At 35.6% G+C, this 23289-nt stretch overlaps 1 protein-coding gene across 1 annotated transcript in view; it reads left to right on the top strand.

Moving 5' to 3' along the window:
- Nucleotides 1-4685: 4685 nt before the first annotated feature.
- The window catches only part of LOC141829310 (uncharacterized), a 39969-nt gene continuing 21365 nt past the window's right edge, over nt 4686-23289 (top strand). Inside the window, exons 1-12 of the mRNA XM_074716753.1 lie at nt 4686-4948; nt 5240-5916; nt 6032-6344; nt 8166-8312; nt 8413-8501; nt 8581-8673; nt 10478-10604; nt 11345-11409; nt 11479-11650; nt 17295-17489; nt 17597-17644; nt 17749-17895. Coding sequence (XP_074572854.1) covers nt 5315-5916; nt 6032-6344; nt 8166-8312; nt 8413-8501; nt 8581-8673; nt 10478-10604; nt 11345-11409; nt 11479-11650; nt 17295-17489; nt 17597-17644; nt 17749-17895 — 1998 coding nt within the window. The 5' untranslated portion in view covers nt 4686-4948; nt 5240-5314. The remainder of the gene's footprint in view (nt 4949-5239; nt 5917-6031; nt 6345-8165; nt 8313-8412; nt 8502-8580; nt 8674-10477; nt 10605-11344; nt 11410-11478; nt 11651-17294; nt 17490-17596; nt 17645-17748; nt 17896-23289) is intronic.

The following is a 23289-nucleotide window of genomic DNA, read 5'->3' as shown; positions in this document are numbered from 1 at the left end:
GAGAGACGATCTGGACCTCTCTATACTATTGTAGCGATAAATAAGAGGTTTGGTAAATAAATAAATAAATAATTTTGATGGGTGTGAGTGACAAATAAATAAAGGGAATAAAAGTATATAAATAAAATATTCCCATACAAACACACCACATTAGCCGGCGCCCACCTTTTGAGTTCCTTTCCTTGTGCTAGGGCCGATGCCCACCCTTCTTGTGGTTTTCTCCTTGGCTAGGGCCAGCGCCCCTAGTGCACTTCTTCTCCTTGCTAGGGCTAGCGCCCTAGCATTCTCCTCCCTTCCTTACTAGGGCCGGCGCCCAAGAGAAGAGGAAGAAGAAGAGGAAGAAGAAGAGAAAGAGGATGAGGAATAGGAAGAAGAAAAGGAGGCAACTCCAAGCTTCTTCCTTGAGTTGTTGCCATCGGTTTAGAAGAGAGGAAAAGAAGAGTAGGTGGTCATTGTCTTGGTAGATCGTCGCCCACACGACGTCCAAGAAGAGGAGAGGAATACAGCAGAAGATCAAGAGGTCTTCGGGTAACAAACATCTTCTATACAATCTACAAAGGAAAGGTACAACTAATTTATTTATTCCGCTACGTAGTTGTTTTTCTTTATATGGATCCTGAATACCAACACAAGAGTTCCAACGATCTTATACTTTGATCAAGGTGTGCTTCGATTGGTCAAGAACTTGCTTGATCAATCAAGCACATGTCTGATCGAAAATGTAGGTTGCTTGGAAAGGTTTCATCCCTATAAAATTTTTATCTAGCAAAAATTGAACAGGACGGAATTCTAGACACCTTCATAGTTACTACTAGTAATCCCATATAATAGCTGTGAAAGGTTTGTATGCGAATCATAATTAAAAAATTTTCTACCATAAATATGCTTGAGAAAAGATTGATTAATAAACATAGGTATATTGAAAGAAATAGTATCTTTAGCAATCACAAAGTTTAGCAAATCATCAAACATATTTGAGGGACACTTTGGTGCTGATGGAAGATCAACTAAGAGAAGTGATTCTTAAGACTTGGCCTCTAATGCACAAGTCCCTACACTAATCTTTTCAACGACTCCTAATCCTACATTATCTATAACGTCAAATGATTGTGGAACAGAAGAAAATGATTATTGGGACTTTTTCACCATAGTACGAGTCCCTACATATCTTCTTACAACATCATTATCTACAATATCATCAATAGCAGGATAGAGTAAATTTTCAAATAAATCCTCAGTGAGATCTTCAACCTTTCTATGTTTAGCATCTAAAATCTTTTTGCCGTAATTTTCACAAAAATTTACTTGTCTTAAACAATCATAGCAAATAGGTTGTGATAACTCTCATTCTTCATGTGTAGGGATGCATCCATATTTCTCTCCACCAAATTTATAGACAGGGTCAAATAAAATTGGACAAGTTTTAATCACATGTCAATCAACACCACAAAACACACAATAATCATCAGCATACAACACAGCTAATCTTAAGTTTTCTAATTGGAGTAACCGATGTGTACGAGCATCCATTTAGTCCTCAAAAAGAAAAATATTATGAGTTTTCTATATTTAAATTTTTTTTCTTTTTTTCTCGAAGTCTAGAGTAACTAAAATTGCTAGTCACTAAAGCTAATAGCAATAGTCCCCGGCAACGGCGCCAAAAACTTGATAGCTCCTGCAAGTATACGGTCGTCGTCAAGTAATAAAAAGTATCGAATCCACAAGGACTGTTGATAGCTATAGTGATGTCACAAGGCTAGTTATCTAGACTCTGAGGGGAGCGAAATGGTTGAGGATTTTGATGTGGTAGAGAGGGAGAGATTGGCTTGGGGATTTATGGATGATGATGGATGAGTCTAGGATTTTGAGGTTCACATCTATGCTAGGTAATGCCCCTAATCCATGTTCACTCTCTTACTCTCAATGTTTACCACCTTGTGGGGATTCTAACCAAGATACCAACTTGACCTCGTCAGGCTTCGTCAGAATTAAATCATGATACTCTAACGCTACAACTACTAGTTCGGGATGATACCTAGATAGCCTGGTTCTATAGCTCTTCCTCTGTCACCGGACACTCCAGCAATACTACTGGTATCCTACCCTCTGTCATCGAGTACCCAATTAAGGACCCCTTCCTAGTCATCAATAGCCGTTAGCTATCCCCTAAGGGAGTTTACCACCATATAAAGGTCACTTCAGAAAGTCCGGTTAAAGGTTCACCTTCTGTCACAAGGCACCCCAGTCATACAATCCTAAGATCTCCCTACATAGTAATCTACCCCTCATAATCATGTACATGCACTCACACAAACATAACATCAAACACGTTCAAGGCACACAATACATGAAACAAGTGTAAACACTTCATAGAATAGGAAAAATAACATGAACTAGTTCTTACATCACCATCATCACATTAATGTTCATCCTACATCCTAAACTCATGGATTTACTCCATTACAAGAAGATTACAACAAATATGCAAGAAAAATGGCATCCACAAGAGAGGAAAGGACTTATCTTGAAGCTCGGGCATCCTTTGAAGATCTTCTCACTCCGGCATAGGATGGATCGGTGGAGACGGTTCGGCGAGGGCGGATCGGCGTGGATAAAGCTTTCAGGCCCTCCCCGGAGAGGGGAGGCGCCGTCCCCAAGCCAAGACCTTAGGGTTTCCCTAGATCCCAAGATACCCCAGATAATCCCAAAAGGGTTGCAAAAAGAAGTATTTATAGGCTCCAAGCGCACACGGTCGTGTCTCATGGCACGACCCAGAAGCTTGGACCAAATCCTTCGCTGGCACGGTTGTGCCTGGTAGGCACGACCCGAAGTTGGTCTGGTTCTGAAGGATAGGCACGGCCCTTATAGACACGGCCCCGAGATGGCTCAGCTCTAGAAGAGTGACACGGTCGTGCCTGAAGGCATGGCCTGAGACTGGTTTGACTCTGGAGAAGTGGCATGGTCGTGCCTTGCAGGCATGACCCCAAACTAGCATTATTCTGTGTTGAAGGCACGACCACTGATGGTTCCTTCTGTGTTTAGGGTACGATCATGCTTGGTAGGCACGGCCTGGAGCTGTCTTCAATCTGTAGGAGGGACACGGCCGTGCCTCTTAGAGTAGCCTGACCGTGTCTAGAGCCTGTGAGGCATGTGAGGCACGGCCGTGTTTTACTTTGTTGTTCCTTTTCCTCCATTTCTTCGTATTTGCTGTGTAAGAGACCCGTCCCGTGATAATGAGCATGGTCAGTGCGAGTCTCTTTTCACCACTTCTTGCTCCACCATCAAATATGCATCATTTTAGCTTTGAATCACATCCTGTCAATCAAAAACATACAAAGAGTAGATCTCTGAGCAAAAGAAGTAGAAACATGTAATAATAAAGGAATAAGGTGTGATAAAGTAGATCATATGCAATGAATTACAAATAGATGAATGTTAAACAAGGCTAAAAATTATATATAACCTACGTTCATCAATATTTAGACGTCGAATTATTCAGAAATACCTCAATATATGAAGCAAGTTGGTAATGTGTTTGGTTGAGATCAATGATTCAACATATCAAGGGAAAAAATGATTTTGCTGCTAATAAGAAAATTCCAATGAAGTTGTATGAAGACAATGTAACATGTATAACTCAATTAAAGGAAGGGTACATCAAAGGGGACAAAATTAAACATACTTCGCCAAAATTCTTCTTCACTCATGATCTACAAAAGAACAGAGATATTGAAGTTCAATAAGTTCATTGGCAATAACTTGACAGATTCATTCACTAAAGCATTATTTACAATAATATTTGAGAAATTAGTACATGGTATTGGAAAGCGATGACTCTGAGATCTCAAATCATATTTCAAATAGGGGAGCAAAATTTCACTATAACATATTAGGTTGTCTAGTAGACTTATAGTGATACAATTATTTTATGGAATAACATATTCTTTTTCGTCACTAGATTTTTGTCCCATCAGATTTTTCCTAACAAGATTTTAATGAGGTTAATTTCTTTATTATGGACATCCAAAGGGAGTGTTGTACAATAATATATGTACGTGGACATCTATAAATCTTCAATACTTTATAAACTCCCTTATTACTCTATAAAATATGTCGTAGGTGGGGTTCCACAAAAATTTCTCATTGACCACCAGGGTAAATCGGGAAGCACATACGACGGCCAATCCAGATGCCTAATATTGCGTTCTGGAAGAAAATTCTTACAAATACGCCGTAGCTGGGAATCGAACTGCGGATCCCTGGATGTGTCCCCTTATTACTCTATAACCCTTCATCTCTCGTAACCTTTCAATTTATGTGCATGTAAAATTAAAACATTAGAATGAGCATCAAAAGTTATGTATTAAAGTGGATAAATATTGAATTTTGACGAAGTCGAGATATTATTTTTTTTCATCATACTTAATTACAGTTTTTCAATTTATTTCATTACAAATGATCGTATGAAATTCGATCGTGTGAGATCATTGAGATAATAAATTTTACTAAAGAATTATGTACCTATAAATATCTATATATATATATATATATATATATATTTATTAGGATGGAGGTCAATAAATTTTTTATATACGTAGTTGTATATATAATTTTTTAAAAATATTTTATTTTTTTTATTTGGTTCGATTGAATGGCCAAATAATTTCTTGCTCGCCACGCAGCGATCGAGCGCAAGAAACACTGGAGCCGTCGGCGTACCTCCCTCCGCCATCTCTGCCTCTCTCACTCATCGTCTAAGCTCGAACACATCCCGTCCCACCGTCTTCAACGCCTCTCTCCTCCTCGTCCCACCGCCAAAACCCTAAACCCCCTCTTGCCATTTCTACTTTCGCGGAGTTCGAGCTTGGATCGTAAGCATCACGAAGCGCCCTGCGCTGGTTCGCTAGCTTCTCCGGCGAGCTCTTCTCTTCGTTTTCCTTTGTTTTGGGTTTGTTCTTATGGCTATAGACTATATTTCTTTTTCTTTTTACTCGAAGGGAACATGCTGATTTGATCTTCGATTAGGCTGTTTCAGGAAGTTCTTTTTGTCCCAGGATTTCGGCTTCCTGCTATTAAATCATCACATTCTTGCTGTTTGCTTAATTTTTAGATATATTTATTTATTTTATGCCTTTCAAAATTTGTTCTGTTTTGAACGAGTTTTTTTTTTTGGGGGAAATAAGTAAAATATTTCATTCTCTGGTATCAATTTTATATTTGGTTAATGTTTATGATTCAGTACTCGATTCGAATCGGGGTTCCTTGGGACATATGACCATAGCTTTTGACTTGGGGGAAGAAAAGGATATTAAGGATGGCGTCCCGAGCAATCATCAGAAGGAAGGGATGTTTCTCCAATCACTTCAGTGTACCTGTACGTTCGTGTTACAGTTGGTCGAGCTTTTGCCATGGTAGGCATGCTTGTGGCACTGATACGAAGGACACAACCAATGGCACTGAACGGAGCCCTAATGAAGATGACATTACATGGAGGAAATGGCCTGAGATTCTAAACTCCAAAGAGGTGTTTATGCGCGCTCATGATCAAAGGTTTTATGAGCACCGTTATGATAGATTTTCTATTCCTACATTTAGAAATGGGAGACGAGAGTTTGTACTACCCTTAGCTGCCAGAGGTTTGGCACATTCCATCCACACAGCATCTACAGCCAAAGTTCGTCCACCTGAAAAGAGTAATGAAGAAGAACCTGGCAAAGACCAGGACCAAAAACATTTGAAGGATGCATCACCTGAGGAATGTGATCAGGCAGTTGTAGGTTTAAGCTCAGCAAAAGCTAAAGCAAAAGCCAAACAGATTCATGATTCTCCAAAAGCATCTCAATCATTCATACAAATGTTTTGGGCAAAGGTGTTGGGAATTGGCCCTGCTTTCAGAGCAGTAGCTTCCATGAGCAGGTAATAGCTTAACTAACACTTGCAATACCCTTGTTTGAATTTTTGTGCTTCGTTTTACCCATGTTGAACAAATTTTGCTGACATAGCTTTCTTGTACCCTTTATTTGCATGTAAGAGCCGACTGGGCTGCTAAATTGTACCACTGGAAAGATGAATTTGTATCAACCATGCAACACTATTGGCTAGGTCTGAAATTGTTATGGGCTGATATGAGGATCTCTTCAAGATTGTTGTTGAAGTTGGCTGCTGGGAAGAGTCTGACAAGACGAGAAAGACAACAGTTGACACGTACCACAGCTGATATATTTAGACTGGTTCCTTTTGCTGTTTTTATCATTGTTCCATTTATGGAATTTTTATTACCAGTGTTCCTCAAACTTTTTCCAAACATGTTGCCATCTACTTTCCAAGACAAGATGAAAGAACAGGTACTGTTGCATTATATGATGGATATCTTTTTTATGAGCATGAATTGACTTGAAACTAAAACTTCTAGTCCTCAATATATACCCAGTAAGCAAATATGTGTGGCATTATAACCTGGTCATTTCATCTTCAGCTATTGTATTTTAAAATTGTCTATAGGGAAACATTTTCCACATTTTCTTAGATTTGCATGGAATCAAATCTTTTGCTAGTAAATGGATTGAAAATGTAGCTCAAACTTGAAAACTGACCTGACTTTTCAATCCAATGAAAGATACGTCAACTTGTTGAATATTTTGAAATTTTTATAGTGAGGCTTGGTTTAACTTGTTTGATAAATCTAGTGCTTGCTCAATTATGATGGTATTACATGATCATCATTTTAATTTTTAATTTTCACAATTTTAATAGAAAATAAAAATAGAAATACACCAATAACTATTGACTGAAAATTTAACTATTAATGTAGAAACTATAAAATAAATGCAAAATTTTTACTATTGTATGTCTAAAGATATAAAAAGCTATGGCCTCAAGGTAACCTATTGCAAACCATGTTTGGCCTACTAAAAATTGAGAAATATAATATAAATATGAATGAAATATTAAACTATAAAAAATATTGGTAAATTTTTAGAAAGAGTGATTGTATTAATTATTGATTATGTGGTCGAAAATCGAATAACCTGTAAGTTACTATACACTTGTAAGAAGGAAGAAAACTTAAAAAGTATGCCGTAGCTAAAAAAGAGACAAAGAAAGTAGAGAGTGAAGCCAAGAATAAAATTTTTGAATGTTTATATCGACAACTTGATACAAAAGAAGGGGAAAAGGACATCTATAATAGCTAAAATGAGAGAGAGGAAAATAAGAGATCTTACTTAAAAAAGATACATTATAGATGAATCCAATAGGGTACTAGTGATAGATGAGAACATAAATGAGTGATGGAAAAAGTAACAATGTTTTAAGAAAGTTTTAGGCGACTAACTTAGAAACTAAGTAGGTTAGAGAAGTATAGAGATTTAAATTTTTATCGAAAAATTCAAATTTCAGAAGTAGAAAAGGCATAAAATAGGATGCAAAATTAGAAAGCGATTGGACTAGATGATATTCTAATAGATAAGTGCTTAGGGAAGTAGAGTATTCAATGACTTATGAAGTTATTCAACTTGATATTGAAAACGAAGAAAATACCCGATCAGTGGAGGGTGTGAAGGGTAAGTACTCTAGTCCCTATATAAAAACAAAGGAGACATACAAAATTATTCATTGATTGAAACATTTCCTATAAAATATACATCCTTCTTGACATATCCAAACCAATACCTTTTCTGTGGTATGGAAGCAATACAAACATGATTCAGCCTGTCCTAGTTCAAAAGGTTATTTAAAAAATGATTGTCTTCCTGTGGATCAGGTTCAATGATCTCATAATTATGCAGGATCTGTAATTGGAACCCAACTTCTATAGCTTCATGCTTTTAGTTTTTGCGACTCCTGTACCTTGAGATATTTTGGTCAAATATTTGTATCTGTGTTTGGTTCATAGAAATTTTTTATCTGTAACCTATTTTTAGTTTTCATTTTTCAGAAAAAAGGAAGTTTAAAATTATAAAGAAAAATAGAAAAAATCATCAATATTTTTGTTCTTTTCATGCCTGAAATTTATTTTATACAAGGAAAAATGATTGATCTTCTTCAACAACAAGAAAAAAAAATATTAGAAAATGAAAACATTGGGAATGCAAAATTTCACCACTATTTTGAAGATCTTGTTTCTAGATGTCGTCTCATTTGGGTTTATTTTCTTCCATAAATAGGAGGCACTAAAGAGGAAACTCAAAGCAAGAATAGAGTATGCAAAGTTTTTGCAGGACACAGTTAGGGAGATGGCAAAGGAAGTCCAAGTATCTCACAGTGGAGAAATTAAGCAGACTGCAGAGGACTTGGATGAATTTTTGAACAAGGTATATTATGCTCACACTGAAAGTTGAAATTATACAGTCTTATCATTTGCTCCTAAGAAATGACAATAGTTGGAGCTAAAATGTTGGTATTGACAATAAGGTCAGGACTGGTGCCCCTGTTTCTAATGATGAAATCTTGAACTTTGCAAAATTGTTTAATGATGAGCTGACATTGGATAATATTACCAGGTTGTCATTTTCTGATTAAATTGTGATTTAATATTGTCTATTGATGAAAGATAAAATCTTATATGCCAATTGTTTGCAGACCTAGGCTGATAAATATGTGCAAGTATATGGGAATCCCGCCATTTGGAACTGATAATTACTTGAGATTTATGCTTAGGAGGAAATTGCAGGAGTAAGTGCCATTTATGATACACTTGGGATGAAGAGGAATATCCATTAGTTATTTCATTTATAGTTTGTCATCGCTTTAGTACTGATGTCTATGTATTTGAGCAACATACTTATCATCTAACAATGGGGAAAAAACTACTTTGGTTTCATGCTAATAACTAATTATGGATTGACAGTTATAATTTAAAGGACACTTTATCGGCATTCCCAAACACAATGCCATCCATAATTGCAGTCTTATTATTAGTAACAACTGGTAGGCAGTGTTTCCATTATAAGTATTAAGTATTTTGTGTAATCATGTAGCTTTTGATTATTTAAAATTTTGTAGTTCCAGAAAATGATTGTCTGCATATTACCCCTTCAAAGAGTCAATATTTGCTAATTAAAATTAGGATGCTTGACCAAGGATTGAAATCTCGTGCCGCCTCGGCCCGATACACACCGGCACCGGCATCGGCACCAGCACCGGCACCGGCACCGGCACAAGAATTCCGGCCGGGGAACGCCTCCGGAGGCGTCGCGAGGCCTCGGTGACGTTGCCGGAGGCCCTGCCCGGGGCCGGCGACGCCGCCGGAGGCGCCGCCCGGGGCCGGCGATGCCGTCGGGGCCCGGGGCCGGCGACGCTCCGTGCAGGCCGCGCGCACCAATCGCGCGGTGCACAATTTTTTTTTTTTTTTTTTTAACTTAGGGTTTTAATTAGGTTTTAATAATCAATTCCTAGCTATAGTTCAAAGTTATAATTTGGGATAATTTAAATAGGCTTTATTAAAACCTATAAAATTATCAAAATTTTTTTATTTTTTATTTTTAAATATTTAGATTAAATTTTTTATTTTAATTAATATATTTTATATTTTAAAAATACCGAAACTATACCGGCACGGTACGATACGGTACTGAAATTGTATTGTTCCGGTCCGGGACTGAAACTCCGGCACGGCTCGATATTCTAAACCTTGTGCTTGACCATATATTTGCTATTTAAAATTGGTTAATTGATGGTCTGATATTATTTTATTTTTTGCAAGTAAAATAGTTTGCTCAAATTAAACAGTGTTACATAACTTTGCTTAATAATTCCTAGATTTTTAGTGATGATGTTCAATTTCTCATGTGTTGTTATGTTCAATTTCTCATGTGTTCAATTCCTAGAAAATAAGGGGCTTGTATAGAAGTAAACTATTCCTAAGTTGGCTTACTCATTTTGTTTTGGGTTAGTAGTTCAGCTAAATAAGTTAATTGGTCAACCAGGCAGTTGGTACAGTTGATATCATAGAAGATGTTTCTGGAAGACATGCTTGTGTGATGGTGGAAAATCACCATCCACTGAATATGGATGGTTTTGAACGATGAGTTGAATTCTAGGTCTTGATAGAAATGTTAAGAGAGATTGTGACACCCTAATTTACCATGAATAGTTGTGGTCTAATGAATGGGGTATACACTTAGATAAGTAGATCAATATTAATTTGAGCTTAAGAATTTTGGGATAGTGATTGAACTTAATAAGTTACTGCATTCTCTCTCTTGGGCAGGTCACTAGGGAGTCTCTAGTTTTGACTTTTTTTTTCTTTTTTAATTTCTATAGCGTTTGATCTTCCTTCCTAGTCTGTCTATTTCATTTTTTTAGTGTATTTGGATTTAATTGACTTCTTTGGATATTTGGAAATGAAAATTGGGTTAAGATAGAATCACTTAACTTTTAACTCTATTTTTTTTGTTAATATAAAATGGTTTGAGTAAAATGTATATTGTTCGGTAGTTTTTGTTTCTTTTGGTGATATGATCCTGTTTTACTCAAGGATTAAGGAAGATGATAAGCTGATCCAAGCTGAGGGTGTGGAATCTCTTTCAGAAGAAGAACTCAGGCAAGCTTGCAGGGAACGGGGTCATCTTGGGTTGCTGTCAACACTCGAGATGCGCCAACAGGTTTTTCTACTTGAACTCCCTTCTGTGGTATTCGGACACCTTCTGGGAATTTAAGCAGATAGGATAATCAAAAACAACAAAAATCTAAGAGTGAAAAGATGCTTGAGAAAGAGGGCTCAAAATTGATACCATGCTCAGTAGTAATTCTATTAATTAGCATCTAATTTGATTACTATGTATCTGTTGGTATTATTTTTTCTCACTGTTTATTTTTCTACCTAAAAGCTTAATGGATCAAAATTTACAATGCACACTGTGTCATGATTATCTTTATTAACTTTATTTCATGGCATCTTTGCAAAGCTTTAAATAGAGGTTCTATCTAGCTTATGTAAATAATTTAAAATGATCTGTCAAAAACCTCTCCTGTTCTTAGCTCCTCACAGATGAAACAATGAAACTAGAGTATTTTATTTTTACTAATTTGTTTCATATAAAAGCCTATATCGATTTTCAGCAACAAACCTCTACTATTCTTATGTAAATGAGTTTTACTTGCTAATTGTTTGCCAGGTACATTTTTGTTTCCTTCTAATAGGTTAAATATTACAGAAAAGCATCATTTCATTATTGTTTTTGCTTATTGGAATTCCTTTTCTGGATTATTGTAACTAGATCTGTGAGAATTCTTTCTTTTCTTTTTGATTTGTTTTGAAATGGCAACATAGTTTTTCTGGTTTTATTGTTATTAGCAAGGGGAAATCTCTAAATCATATCTTATGGTGACATTTTTTTTTCAGCTTCGTGACTGGTTGGACTTGTCACTGAATCATGCTGTTCCATCTTCTCTATTGATACTCTCGAGGTATACACTTCTGGTATCTATATTTGTTGCTGTGCTTTTCATCTCTTTCTTATTGGGAATGCTTGTTAGAGCATTTACTGTTTCTGGAAAGTTGAAACCTGAAGAAGCTGTTGGGGCCACCTTATCATCTCTACCAGATGAGGTTGTTGATACAGTCGGTACTGCATTGCCATCTGAAGATTCTGTTTCTGAGAGGAGGAGAAAGTTGGAGTTCCTTGAAATGCAGGAAGAACTTATCAAGGTTCACAGCTTCTCTCTCTTTTTTTTTCCTTTATCAGAGCAACCACTTAATAAATATGTTTTTAAAAGGCATTTATCAGATAATACTTACAATATGCACCTCTAATACTAGGGGTAAAAAGTTCTTGTAACCCAAAATGAATAGATCAACCCACAACTCTTGTTTTGAGATTTGAGCAAAATGAGCAGACTAGGCCTTAATTGCATTATAGCTTGGTTGCATAATCTAGACATCTTCTTGGATTAGTCCAGTTATTCCTTGGTTTCATAATTAGCAAAAGAGCAGCTTTACAATTGTTATATAATTTGTATCCAATATTACTTGGTAAGTACTATAATTCCCTAATATAAGAATAAAGGAGATATACAAAATTGTGCAAACTATAAGGGTATTAAACTAATGAGTCATATCATGAAATTTAAAAAAATAATAAAAAAAGATTAAGAAAGGAGACTACTGTTGGTGTAGTTTGTACTAACGGTCAAACTCAAGTTTTGATGAATGACAAATAAGTTAAAGTTAAGTTTGTTGTGGGTTTAACCTCTTTACCAAGTGTGCAGGGTTGAAAGACTTAGGACCAGACACCAGGCTGAAGTTCAGGATGGTTGAGTCCTGGCGCGAAGTCCAATTGGGTCCGTAAGGCCTGACAACTGGCTGAAGACCAAGTTGGTTGAGACTTGACAAAAAGACCAGGGTGGTTGAGTCCTGGCGGGAAGACCTGGTGGGTTAAGAAGTCAAGTAGAGCTGCACAAGGTAAGTAAGGTAAGTCACTGGAGGAGCGAACCAGTGAGGACGAGTTCCATTTTGGAACTTTAGGTGTAGTCCAATTTAGATCCATTTGGGTGATCTAAGTTGAGGCTTGGTTAGATCCTGGTCTGGATTGATAGGATCTAATTAATTTTAAATATTTAGTATTTTAATATGTTATTCTAACTCTATTTTATAGGATTTATTTGGTATATGGATTAAGTTAATTTTGCAGATAAACTCTGCAAAATTAATCTTCATTATCCTTCATTTTTCTAATATAAAATTTTATTAAATGATAAAATTATTCCTATCTATAATAAATATTTAAGGAGGATAAAATTTCCTATATATATATATATAATTTGAATTATTCTTTGATCCTGGATAAGATAAACTGCAAGAAGTGGATCAAGTTTTGCGTTTTTTTAAAACATTTACAGATCTAGATAAACTCAATCGTATCTATATAAAGCTTTGGTCAGTGCATGAATTACATAGTTTCGACCAACATCATTCTTCTGCGGCGGCCCGAGTTTCGACACAACCACGTTCAATTTTTGCCGGAAGATCACCCCCAACATCTGAGCTCGTCCAGAATTTTCTATTGTTGGGTAACGAAGAAACTTTTTTAATATTTACTTTTTTCACTTATTTAAAAGGTAAAAGTGTGGGGTTGTCACACTTTTGCTCATTGTATTCGCCTACTCTACCAGAGTTTTTTTTTTGGTAGAGAGATTTAGTGGATTGTCCATAGGAAAGGTCCAAGGGACCTGGGCCTTCGAGTAGGAGTCACCGAAAGCTCCGAACGAAGTAAAATCGTTCTGTGTTCTTTTGTGTGCATTTTCCGCTTCGTATTACTTATTTTCCGCTGCACGCTTTTCAAAGCTCAAATTTTCTAACTCTGGTTTTAAACGAACGAATTTTTTAAAAAAGCACGTGATTCACCCCCCTCTCACGTGCACTCGATTCTACAACTACGGTGATCAAAAATCAATTTGGATATTGGATTTATGTTTGGAAGGTTGACAATAGAAACTATACATCTTCTCAGACAACTAATTAAAAAGTATCAGAACAGAAGTAAGATTTACATATGATATTCGTCGACCTAGAAAAAACTTATAACAGAGTCCCAAGGGAAATTATATGGAGAATTCTAGAAAAGAAAGGTGTTAGTATAATGTATATTGAATTAATTAAGGATATGTATGAGAATGTAATGACAAGAGTGAAGACTTCAGACGGATTAACCAAAGTGTTCCCCATAAAGATAAGTTTACATCAAGGATCAACTTTAAATTCCTATCTTTTTACACTAATCATGGATGAATTCACTGGATACATTCAAGATATGGTACCATAGTGCATGCTATTTGCAAATGATATTGTTTTGGTGGATGAGACACGTGAAGGAGTAAATGCTAAACTCAAATCTTGGTGGAAAACGTTAGAAGTGAAAGGTTTTAGGTTTAGCTGAGTAAATACAGAATATATGAAATTTAAGTTTAGTAATATTAGATGCAATGAGATAATTGTTAAGATAGAAAATGATGAGTTATCTGTAACTGAGAGTTTTAAGTATTTTGCATCATTTTTATAAAAAGATGGAGGGATTGAGAGATGTCTTACATAGAATATATAAGCGGAATGGTTGAAATAGAGGAGAGCGTTGGGTGCTCTTTGTGATTGTAAAGTACTTCTAAGACTTAAAGAAAAGTTTTATAAAACGACAATTAGACCTGCTATATTATATGGAGTTGAATGTTGGGCTATAATTCAAACACATAAGTAGAAGATGAAAGTTGTAGAGAGGAGGATATTAAAGTAGATGTGTGGACATACAAGGATGAACAAGATAAGAAATGAAAATATTAGAGAGAAAGTCAGGATTGCACCTATTGAGGAAAACTTAGGGAGACACATTTAAGATGGTACGGACATGTACATAGACGATTAATAGATGTTTCAGTCACACGATGTGAAACTATGACAAATATTCACATCAAATGAGGAAGAGAAAGATAAAAAAAGACTTAGTTAACAATAAAACAAGATAAAATTTATTTAAATATAAATGATGATATAGTAGGGGATAGAATCCAATGACATAGAAGGACATATATAGTTGATTTCACCTAGTGAGATAAAGCTTGATTGTTGTTGTCATTATCAATTTGCTCAAGTTAAACAATTTGTTCTGCCTGCCAATTGGCACACGGAACAACCTGGAGCCTTAAAACATCTCAAGCAAGCTTTTGGGACAATGTTGACGCAATTAGAGTTGTTTTGGGCTAAGGGGATAATGTTGACGCAATTAGAGGTGTTTTGGGATAAAGAGCAGCTTAAGGTGGTGATGACTTCCATGAGATGTTTTAGATTGTGATCTTTGAACCTCCTCGACAATGCCTTCATGCTAAATCATAGAACTGTCCTGACCTCTAACAATTTCCGTGGGAGAGATATCAAACAAGAGAGAGAGACTTCTATGTGAGAGGGGAGCACATTGAAATGAAAGAAAAGAAATAAATAAGGATCTTATCCCAAAACTTCAATTGAGTCGAAAAATGTGGCTAAACCTGGTCCAAAATAAAATAAGTTTGGTTCAACCCTAAATTGATCAAATTTAGCCCAAATTTGACCCAATTTAAATAAATAAGGATTTCATCCCAAAACTTCTCCAACTGAATCAAAAATACAATTAAATCTAGCCAAAAATAAGATAAGTTTGGTTCAATCCTAAATTGATCAAATTGAGCTCATATTTGACCCAATTTAAACCCACTAGAGAAACCTACTAGAAAGACTCAATCACAATCTAATTGGGTTCTCTACAACTTAATAATTGGTTTGATTTAAATTTAGAAATAAATAATACAGAAAACTTTAATCAAAAGCAAAATACAATATATAACAAAAGTTAAAATTTTGCCTACATACAGTAATAGTGCAATTAATGGTTAAATAAGGATTTGTACTTTAGAAGAAAAAGATACAAATACTTCTTTCTTTTGGTAGATACTTTTGGTGTGTTTATATTGGTTGCATTGGAGTCAATTTTTTTCTATTGATGTTTCAGGTTATGCTAAATAGGTGCTATGTTTCTAACATTACGATTATGTATTTCAAACAATCAATGTAAATGTATAATTTTTGCTTTGGGACACATTTTTATATTTCAAAGTTATTATGTTTGGATAGTTGACTACGGGCTTAGTGAATCTCAAACCAAGCATTTCATTGTTCTCATTTTTATGAAATGAAGCCTATTACTGATGCAAAAACATTGTCTATTAAATTTAGAAATGAACCGAGTATTTCAAAGTTGGAAATGAAGCTTAAACACAAATAATTTATATCTAAGACATACCACATTGTTGCTTATTAAAGATGTTATTTCCATCAATTTAGTTTTATTTTGATATTAAAAATAAGCAAAAAAGTTTGATAGATATTAATCTTTGTATCTTGTCAAATGACAATAACGACTAGAGGACTAGGCAATAAACTAAAGCAGGTGACAATATAATTTGTATCTTGTCAAATGGCAATAATGACTAGATCACTAGGCAACAAAGTAAAGCGAGTGAAAATATAATTTGTATCTTGTCAAACGGCAACAACAACTAAAGTAGGCAATAAAGCTCAATAGAGCAGTTGACAATATTTTGACATGAATTTTAAAAAGACAAAAAAAGAAAGATGTCAAATGACAATAACGACTAGAGGAGTAGGCAACGATGTTAAGTAGAGCAATTAACAATATATTTTTGACATAGATTTTAAAAAGGAAAAAAAAGATTTTATTTTATTTATCTATTTTTTGATGAAATAATTACAAGAAAAGATTTTTAACTCATCCTGCACAAATAATGTTGTTACTAATGTGGCTATTAATTTAGATGAACACAAATTTGACACAAGCCTCCCTTTCGAATAGAAAATACACCTCATATACAAAAGAACTCGTTCTTCGGTTAGATGAATTGCTACTTACTATAAAGGAAACAAGTACAATTAGCAATTAGCGGGTTGGTTTGTCAAACAAAAAAAAAGAGAGAAAAATAAGTAGAAAGGAAAATTGACAAATTTTCTAGAAGATAATATGAGACATAATGTAAACACTTGATGGTGATAACTTACAAGGAAGGTGGTCTAGGTGGTTTGAATTTTTAAATATTAATATTTAATAAAAATGATATTTTCTAATTGGTATACACTTGTGTTTGAAAGTAAATAAATACCGAAACCATATTAGCATGACACAATACGATATAAAAATCGTACCATTTTCAGTCAAAAACTTAATTTCAACACACCTTGAAATGTTAAACCTTGGTTGAAACTAAGGTTCAAAATCTTGACTTGTACCGTAGTTCTTTGATTGAAACGGTATTGTTTTGGTATCGTGCCAATATTTTCATATATCATATATGGTGTCGATGAATTGGAGGTGAAATGAGGAAGGAGAGATTAAAAAGAAAAAGAAGATAACTATATACTCAAGTTTGGACACTAGAATCCATCTGAAATGATACAACTTTGATATTATCCTGTATGAACACACACTAAAAAATGACTTTGTTATCTTAATTTATTTTGGTGACAAATTCTATCTATTTTTCAAGTTGAATGGTTAAATGTGTTCTTGTCCATCTGCAGAAATTGACATTTTAGATCCTGTTTTATTTTTGTTAATTTTCATGCTACTCAGTCATCTATGATCTGAGGCTAAATTCAAGAGATGCTTTTGACGAATGTGTTCCTTTTCAAAGTATATGTTGTGTAGATGTGTGTATTTATGTTGGGTGCTATACTGAGTGGTGATATGGTTTGCAAATCGTAATCTAATAGGCTTTTTAGCTGATCTTTCTTTTCTGTTCTAAAAATTCTTTAGGAGGAAGAGAAGAAACAAGTGAAAGAGGAGAAAGCTAAAGTGAAGGAATCTGAGGTTAGTGAGGATTTTGCATTGAATGAGATGATGATTCCTACTGCTAGGGAGGCAGAGGAGCTAGCGAGAGCAAAAACACTTGAAAAGCAGGAGAAACTATGTAAAATTAGTCGTGCACTAGCTGTTCTAGCTTCAGCTTCTGTAAGTCTGTTGTTCTAAGATATATTCCTTTGTTTGCTAGTTAAACAGAGTAGTAACGTGCTATTTGATTGCTAAGCTCATGAAGATTATTTGACTGACTTGTGCAGTCTGTTAGTAGGGAGCGTCAAGAATTTCTGAGCCTTGTTAACAAAGAGGTATTTTTTCTAATAAATTTCCTGAAGATTTCCTAAAACAAGTGATTGTTATGTTGTACTTTTACTTTTGGTAGAAATCCTGAAATTAACTCTATTTACTGCAGATCGAACTGTATAATACCATGCTGGAGAAAGAGGGTACCGAGGGTGAAGAAGATGCTAAGAAAGCTTATAAAGCTGCTAGGGAGGAACCTGATCACGCAGCTGAAGCAGCTGCTGCAGACAAGGTCTCATCAAGACTAATAGATAGGGTAAGAACTAAGAATTGACTTATTTCTTTTATGTTGACTCATTTTGTTCATTTTCTTTCATAGATAGTTTGAATCCTTTTGAGGTTACTTATAAAAGGATGTGCACATAGTTTGCTAAAAGGATCTAAGCTTGTTGTATTCTTCGTATCCTAGAAACTTCATTTGAATTCTTTTCACTTGGACATGGAAGTGGATTAGTGAAATCTTTTTGATGCATGGCAAAGGGGGAGAAGAGTGAATATATTAAGTTAGGCTAAACTTAATGAAACAAGGGATCTAAATCATGCTACCCCTACACCTAAGTGATTAAAATCGATTATAGATTTTCATGGTTTGGGCAAAAAGATTAAATTAGGGTCCACCTACATCAAGTGATTTGAATCAATCATAGATTTTCACGGTTTGACATATGGTTTAAGTTAGTATTATATTTGTACTTAATATGTGTATGGAGTCGTGCAAAACTTAATTGAGAAGCACATGGAAGTATTATATTTGTATTTAATATGTGTATGAAGTGGTGCAAAATTTAATTAAGAAGCATATGGAAGTATTATATTTGTATTTAATATGTGTATGAAGTCGTGTAAAGCTTAATTGAGAAGCACATGGAGACTTGGCGTGGTTAAGGGAGAGAAGCACATGGAGATTTAGCATGGCCAAGGGAGATGATGACTCGATGGCTCAAGCTCCATGGAGACTATAGAAGGATGACATGAGATATTTGAGGGGCTGTAGGATGATAAACATCAGTTGAGCTCGATGAGGTGAACTATATTGGTGAAGACATGAAGGATGACACGTGGAGTGAGTTGAGGGATCAAGTGCATCCGTGAACGAGTAACTTGATGGAAGATCTTGAGGCAAGGTAAACTCCCTGATGAGTTGAGAGTTGAAAGAGCATCTACTTAGGAGAGGTATATCTCAACTTAAACAAACTTGACTTTTAGGACTGGTCATAGTTGACTGGTGGTTAAGTTGACCATGTAGTCGACTTAAGTGCTTAAGACAACGAATAAAATAGTTTTGCTCAGGGCTTTGGTTGGTGTCAATTGACTAATGACATAAGTCAATTGATTGATGGTGACTGAATTGACTAGGTCACCTACTCAAGTTGATTAGCCAACTAATAGAATGCTACTAGTGGTTGTGGTTGAGTCGATGGGGATTAGATGACCGATGACCAAACCCCTATTACAAACGATCAAAATATTGTGTGAGAACAATTGGATGGTTCAACAGCTACAATGCATTGGTCGACTAATATCACATTCCATAACAAACAATTAAGAACAAAATGAAGCTGGACGAAGGCTTATAAAAGGGGATCTTGAAGGATGTTTGAAGATCAACGTTCCCAAACATAAAAGCAAATATTTTGAGCCTAATCATAGACTTCTCCTTCTTACTCTTGTGCTCCCAATTGTAATCATCCAAGAGCTTGTAAGAGGTTTCTCCACCTACGAGAGTTGTCTGAGAAGGAGAAAACATAGTGGAACATTCAATAGTAATCTATTGAAGGATCATAGGCTATGAAGTAGGACTGAGGGTCCACACTATGTTAAATTGAATTGTTAGTGTGTATGCTTTTATATTTTTATTACTGCCGCATTTTGCTTTGAATTAACCTTATTAAGCAACCAGCGAGAATCTTAAAGTTTTAATTTCAAGAATGTTTGCTATTAACTCCTTAGCTATTTTTGTCATCTCCTTAACTAGACCTAACAAATAGTATTAGAGCGAGAACACTTTTGAAGGACTAACTGCTGACGAAGCAAATGATCGGAGAGAAATTCCAAATCTCAATGTTTGAAGAGAACTTTAGCTTGAAAGAGGAAGATGACGCTCTACTTTTGACTGGACATAATAATTGCCAAAGAGGAAAGGTATGAATTTCCTCTTGATAATGACACTAAGATATTGCCATTGTCTATGTTGATAAAGAGATAGAGAAGTGCTTGTTGTGGATACAAAAGCTAACTTGGTCTTGAGAATGCTCTCTTCGATCAAGGGATGAGCAAAATCAGGAGATACTCAAGCACCAAAGAATTATAGGAAAAGGTGACAATGCATGAAGGCTCATCCAAGGCTAGATTTACAAGAAGGGATTCCTATGGACTCGATTGAACACTTCCATGATGAAAAGGGAGATAAGTTGGCTGAAATGCACTGATGATGTAAGGAGATTGTGCATTAACTCATTAGCATCAGATTTTTTTTTTTCAAATAGGGATCTTCTCTGCAATGCACTCAATGCATTCCCATGAACTCCTTATTGGAGTTTAATGGTGAATGACTACTAATTATTGAGGAGTCTCGATTTAAGTACTCTAGATGAGTTATTTTCAGAAATAAAACTTTATGTGACTAGGAACCTTGAGGTCAAGAAGGAAGGAGGCTACAAGTCAAGGAATTTCACACTAATTGGGAAGAAGCATGAGAAGAAGTCATCCTCCTTGAGCTCTAATGGATTCACAATGGTGGAGGATAGTGACGATGTGGTTTGCATGGCAAGCAAGGTAAAAATAAATTTCAAGAATAAACCGAAATTGAGGAATGACTTGTGTACCTAAAGAAGAAAGAGAAAAGAAGAGAAAGGAGAAGATCCGTCCAATGCTACAATTGCCAAAAGGAGGGGCATGTAAGAACTAATGCCCAAGCTAAAAAAAGGAAAGAAAAGTAAGTGACACCAATTGGAAAGACGAAGAAGAGATCCTTAAAGGCCACTTAGGACCAATCCTCTTCAACATTTAAAGAAGTGTGAATTAAGTATAGGGTGATGCGTGCTAACCTCAAGTGCACGGTCGTTGTTATCAAGTAGTCAAAGTATTGTCCTCAGGGACTGTGGAGTTGAGTATCCGTTTACGTGCAATGGAAGACTATCTAGACGAATTAAATCTGCGAGAATTATTGTGAAAGCAAATGCACTAAGAAAACAGAATTGAAAGACGGGGAGAAAATCAGTTCGTTGAGACAATTTTAGAACTTCAGTTTCATCACGACTATCATTGACAATGTAATTGCGAATCTCTCTTTTATCTCATTGTCGATCATGCTTGAAGGTGGTCTATCTTAAGGTACCCGATAATCTCTTTTGAGAATGCATCCGTGTAATTACCTTAATGCGACCCCTACTTTCATGGTGGCTGAAGTAGGAGACCCTATACGCTCTATGATAACCAATACTAGTATTGAGAGAGTTTGAACTACTTTCGTTAACAACTCCTCAAGTTTAGTTATTATAGGTCTGAGATTAGAGTTCGTCTTTTGATCGTTCCTCACCCTAAGATCTATGCTAACGCCCGTTAATACATATTAGCATGTTATGTACATTAACAACTAAATTAAGAATCAACACATTATGCGATAAAAGAGATGAATAACAAACTACAATTATCAATTCAATGTTGGATTACTCCTTAAATCTAGAATTTAAGAGACTGCTCCATCACAATGGAGAAACATGCCAAAGACATTACCAAAAATATTCTACAACTCAAAACAAAGAGAGGTGCAAGAAAAACTCTTTGTAGATGTCGATGACATTTTGGGATGATCTCCACATGCTCCTTGATAGACGAAATCTCTCGCTTCTTGGATCTCTTCGAAGACGACTCTTTTTTGGGGTCTTCTGTCACAAGGACCCCGTGATGTGACTTCTCTTTCGAGAACTGTTCCATTCTTGAACCGATGGCTCTTGGTTGCTTTTATAGACTTTAAAAGTTATCAAAATATAACAAATTTTTCTTTTTTTTCCGTGGGGCGCCGTCAACATGCCGTGGCATGCCATGGTTGTGGTAGGCATCAAGCCTATCCATGGCTATGGTGGGCTCTGGCGTGTTTCTTGTAAGAGCTCAGAATGGAACACGGCCGTGGCAGGTGCCACGATCTAGCCGTGTTCCTTGATGGAAGTCCCGTTTGTTGCTATGATGCCAAGTCTTCATCCATGGATGACACACGACTATGGCAGGTGCCACGGTCAGACTGTGTATCATGTTGAGTTGACGCTCTAATGATTCTTCGTCTCCAAACGAGCTCCAAAGCTAAGATCTTCACGCCCTATCATCAAATATAACCAAGAACAGTCCTTTGAACTAAAAAGATAGAAATCAATGTAAAAGATAGAAGTTAAATTAAATAATACTCATGTATGACGGTAAATGCATGCTAAATATGAATGAAAACATATGCAAGGTTCACACGCATCACAGGGCAAGCTTGGAATTCATGGCAATTGATGATGGAACCTCCTCTTCCTCATTTGAAGTAGAAAAAAGGTCGAGTCAAGGGGGAGCAAAAGGATGTAGTTAGGATGACTTGGTGAGGTAAGTCTCTCCTTTGAAGACAAATTAATAGAGCTTATTAATTCTTTGAACAAATTTTTAGATAAATGTGAAAATAAGAACAACAAATTAAAAAGGGGAATTTTAATTCCTGAGAATAAACTTAGTTCCATTAATCCATGCAATGAATTACATGATATTAGGATTAAGGAGCTAGAAGTAGAAAATGAAACTTCAAGGAATCAAGTTGAAACTTTGAAGTTAGCTTTAGAAGTTCACTATGGTTCTAACACCTTGAAAATAATCATAGGGAGCCAACATGTAAACTTTAGCAAGAATAATTTAGAGTAAAAGGCAATCAAGAGAGAGAAGATTTATCATAGCCTTGTAGCTAGGGGACAATCCAAGACCAAAATGATTAGTAGGGAAGGAGTACTAAGGAATATTTGGTGAACACAGTTGGGCCTAATGTATTGGGTGGTCAAGTCCCTAATCACTCATTAAAGTGTCCTAGAGAAGCCAATCATAAGGATTTCACTCAAAATATGTAAGGTGGTTGACTTGATACGGAATGGGGTAATGTGGCGTCACATAGCAAGTAGGAATACCTAATTTTACATCTTACACGAACTTAGGATGAACTTGATTTTGTATTGAGAAACTTAAATACCAATTGAGATGCATAGGATGAAACTATTGGTTCACAATCCTTGAGTCATCTTTGATGAAGCATAGAGGTATCTCTATAGTAATGTACCAATTAATGTACATTTGGCTCAAAGATTATAGTTGGAAATTTTATTTTGAAAATACCATTTCATGCTTTAAAAACCTTAGTTTTTTATTGGTTTCACACTTGCATTTCAAAATAAGGGTTGTAAGAGTTGATACATAATTGAAGCTTTTTTAGCATTTTCATGTTTGTATCAAACTCAATTTGCAAAATGTATTTTCACGAAAAATATGTTCCAATGATAGAAATATATTAGAAAACCTCTTCCCGGTAGCTCCGGGAGTACGCAAATTGATACGGATCATCGAGGTTAGTGTTCAACACTATCTCCGTAAATGATATTGCTCCGCTACGGTGCTAACGGATAGCAGCAATTCG

Source organism: Curcuma longa, chromosome 5 (genome assembly GCF_044706935.1).
Source record: "Curcuma longa cultivar G26 ecotype Majalengka, Jawa Barat chromosome 5, ITB_CL_G26_1.1, whole genome shotgun sequence".
NCBI classification, from domain to species: domain Eukaryota; kingdom Viridiplantae; phylum Streptophyta; class Magnoliopsida; order Zingiberales; family Zingiberaceae; genus Curcuma; species Curcuma longa.
This window is presented reverse-complemented; position numbering and strand designations above follow the sequence as displayed.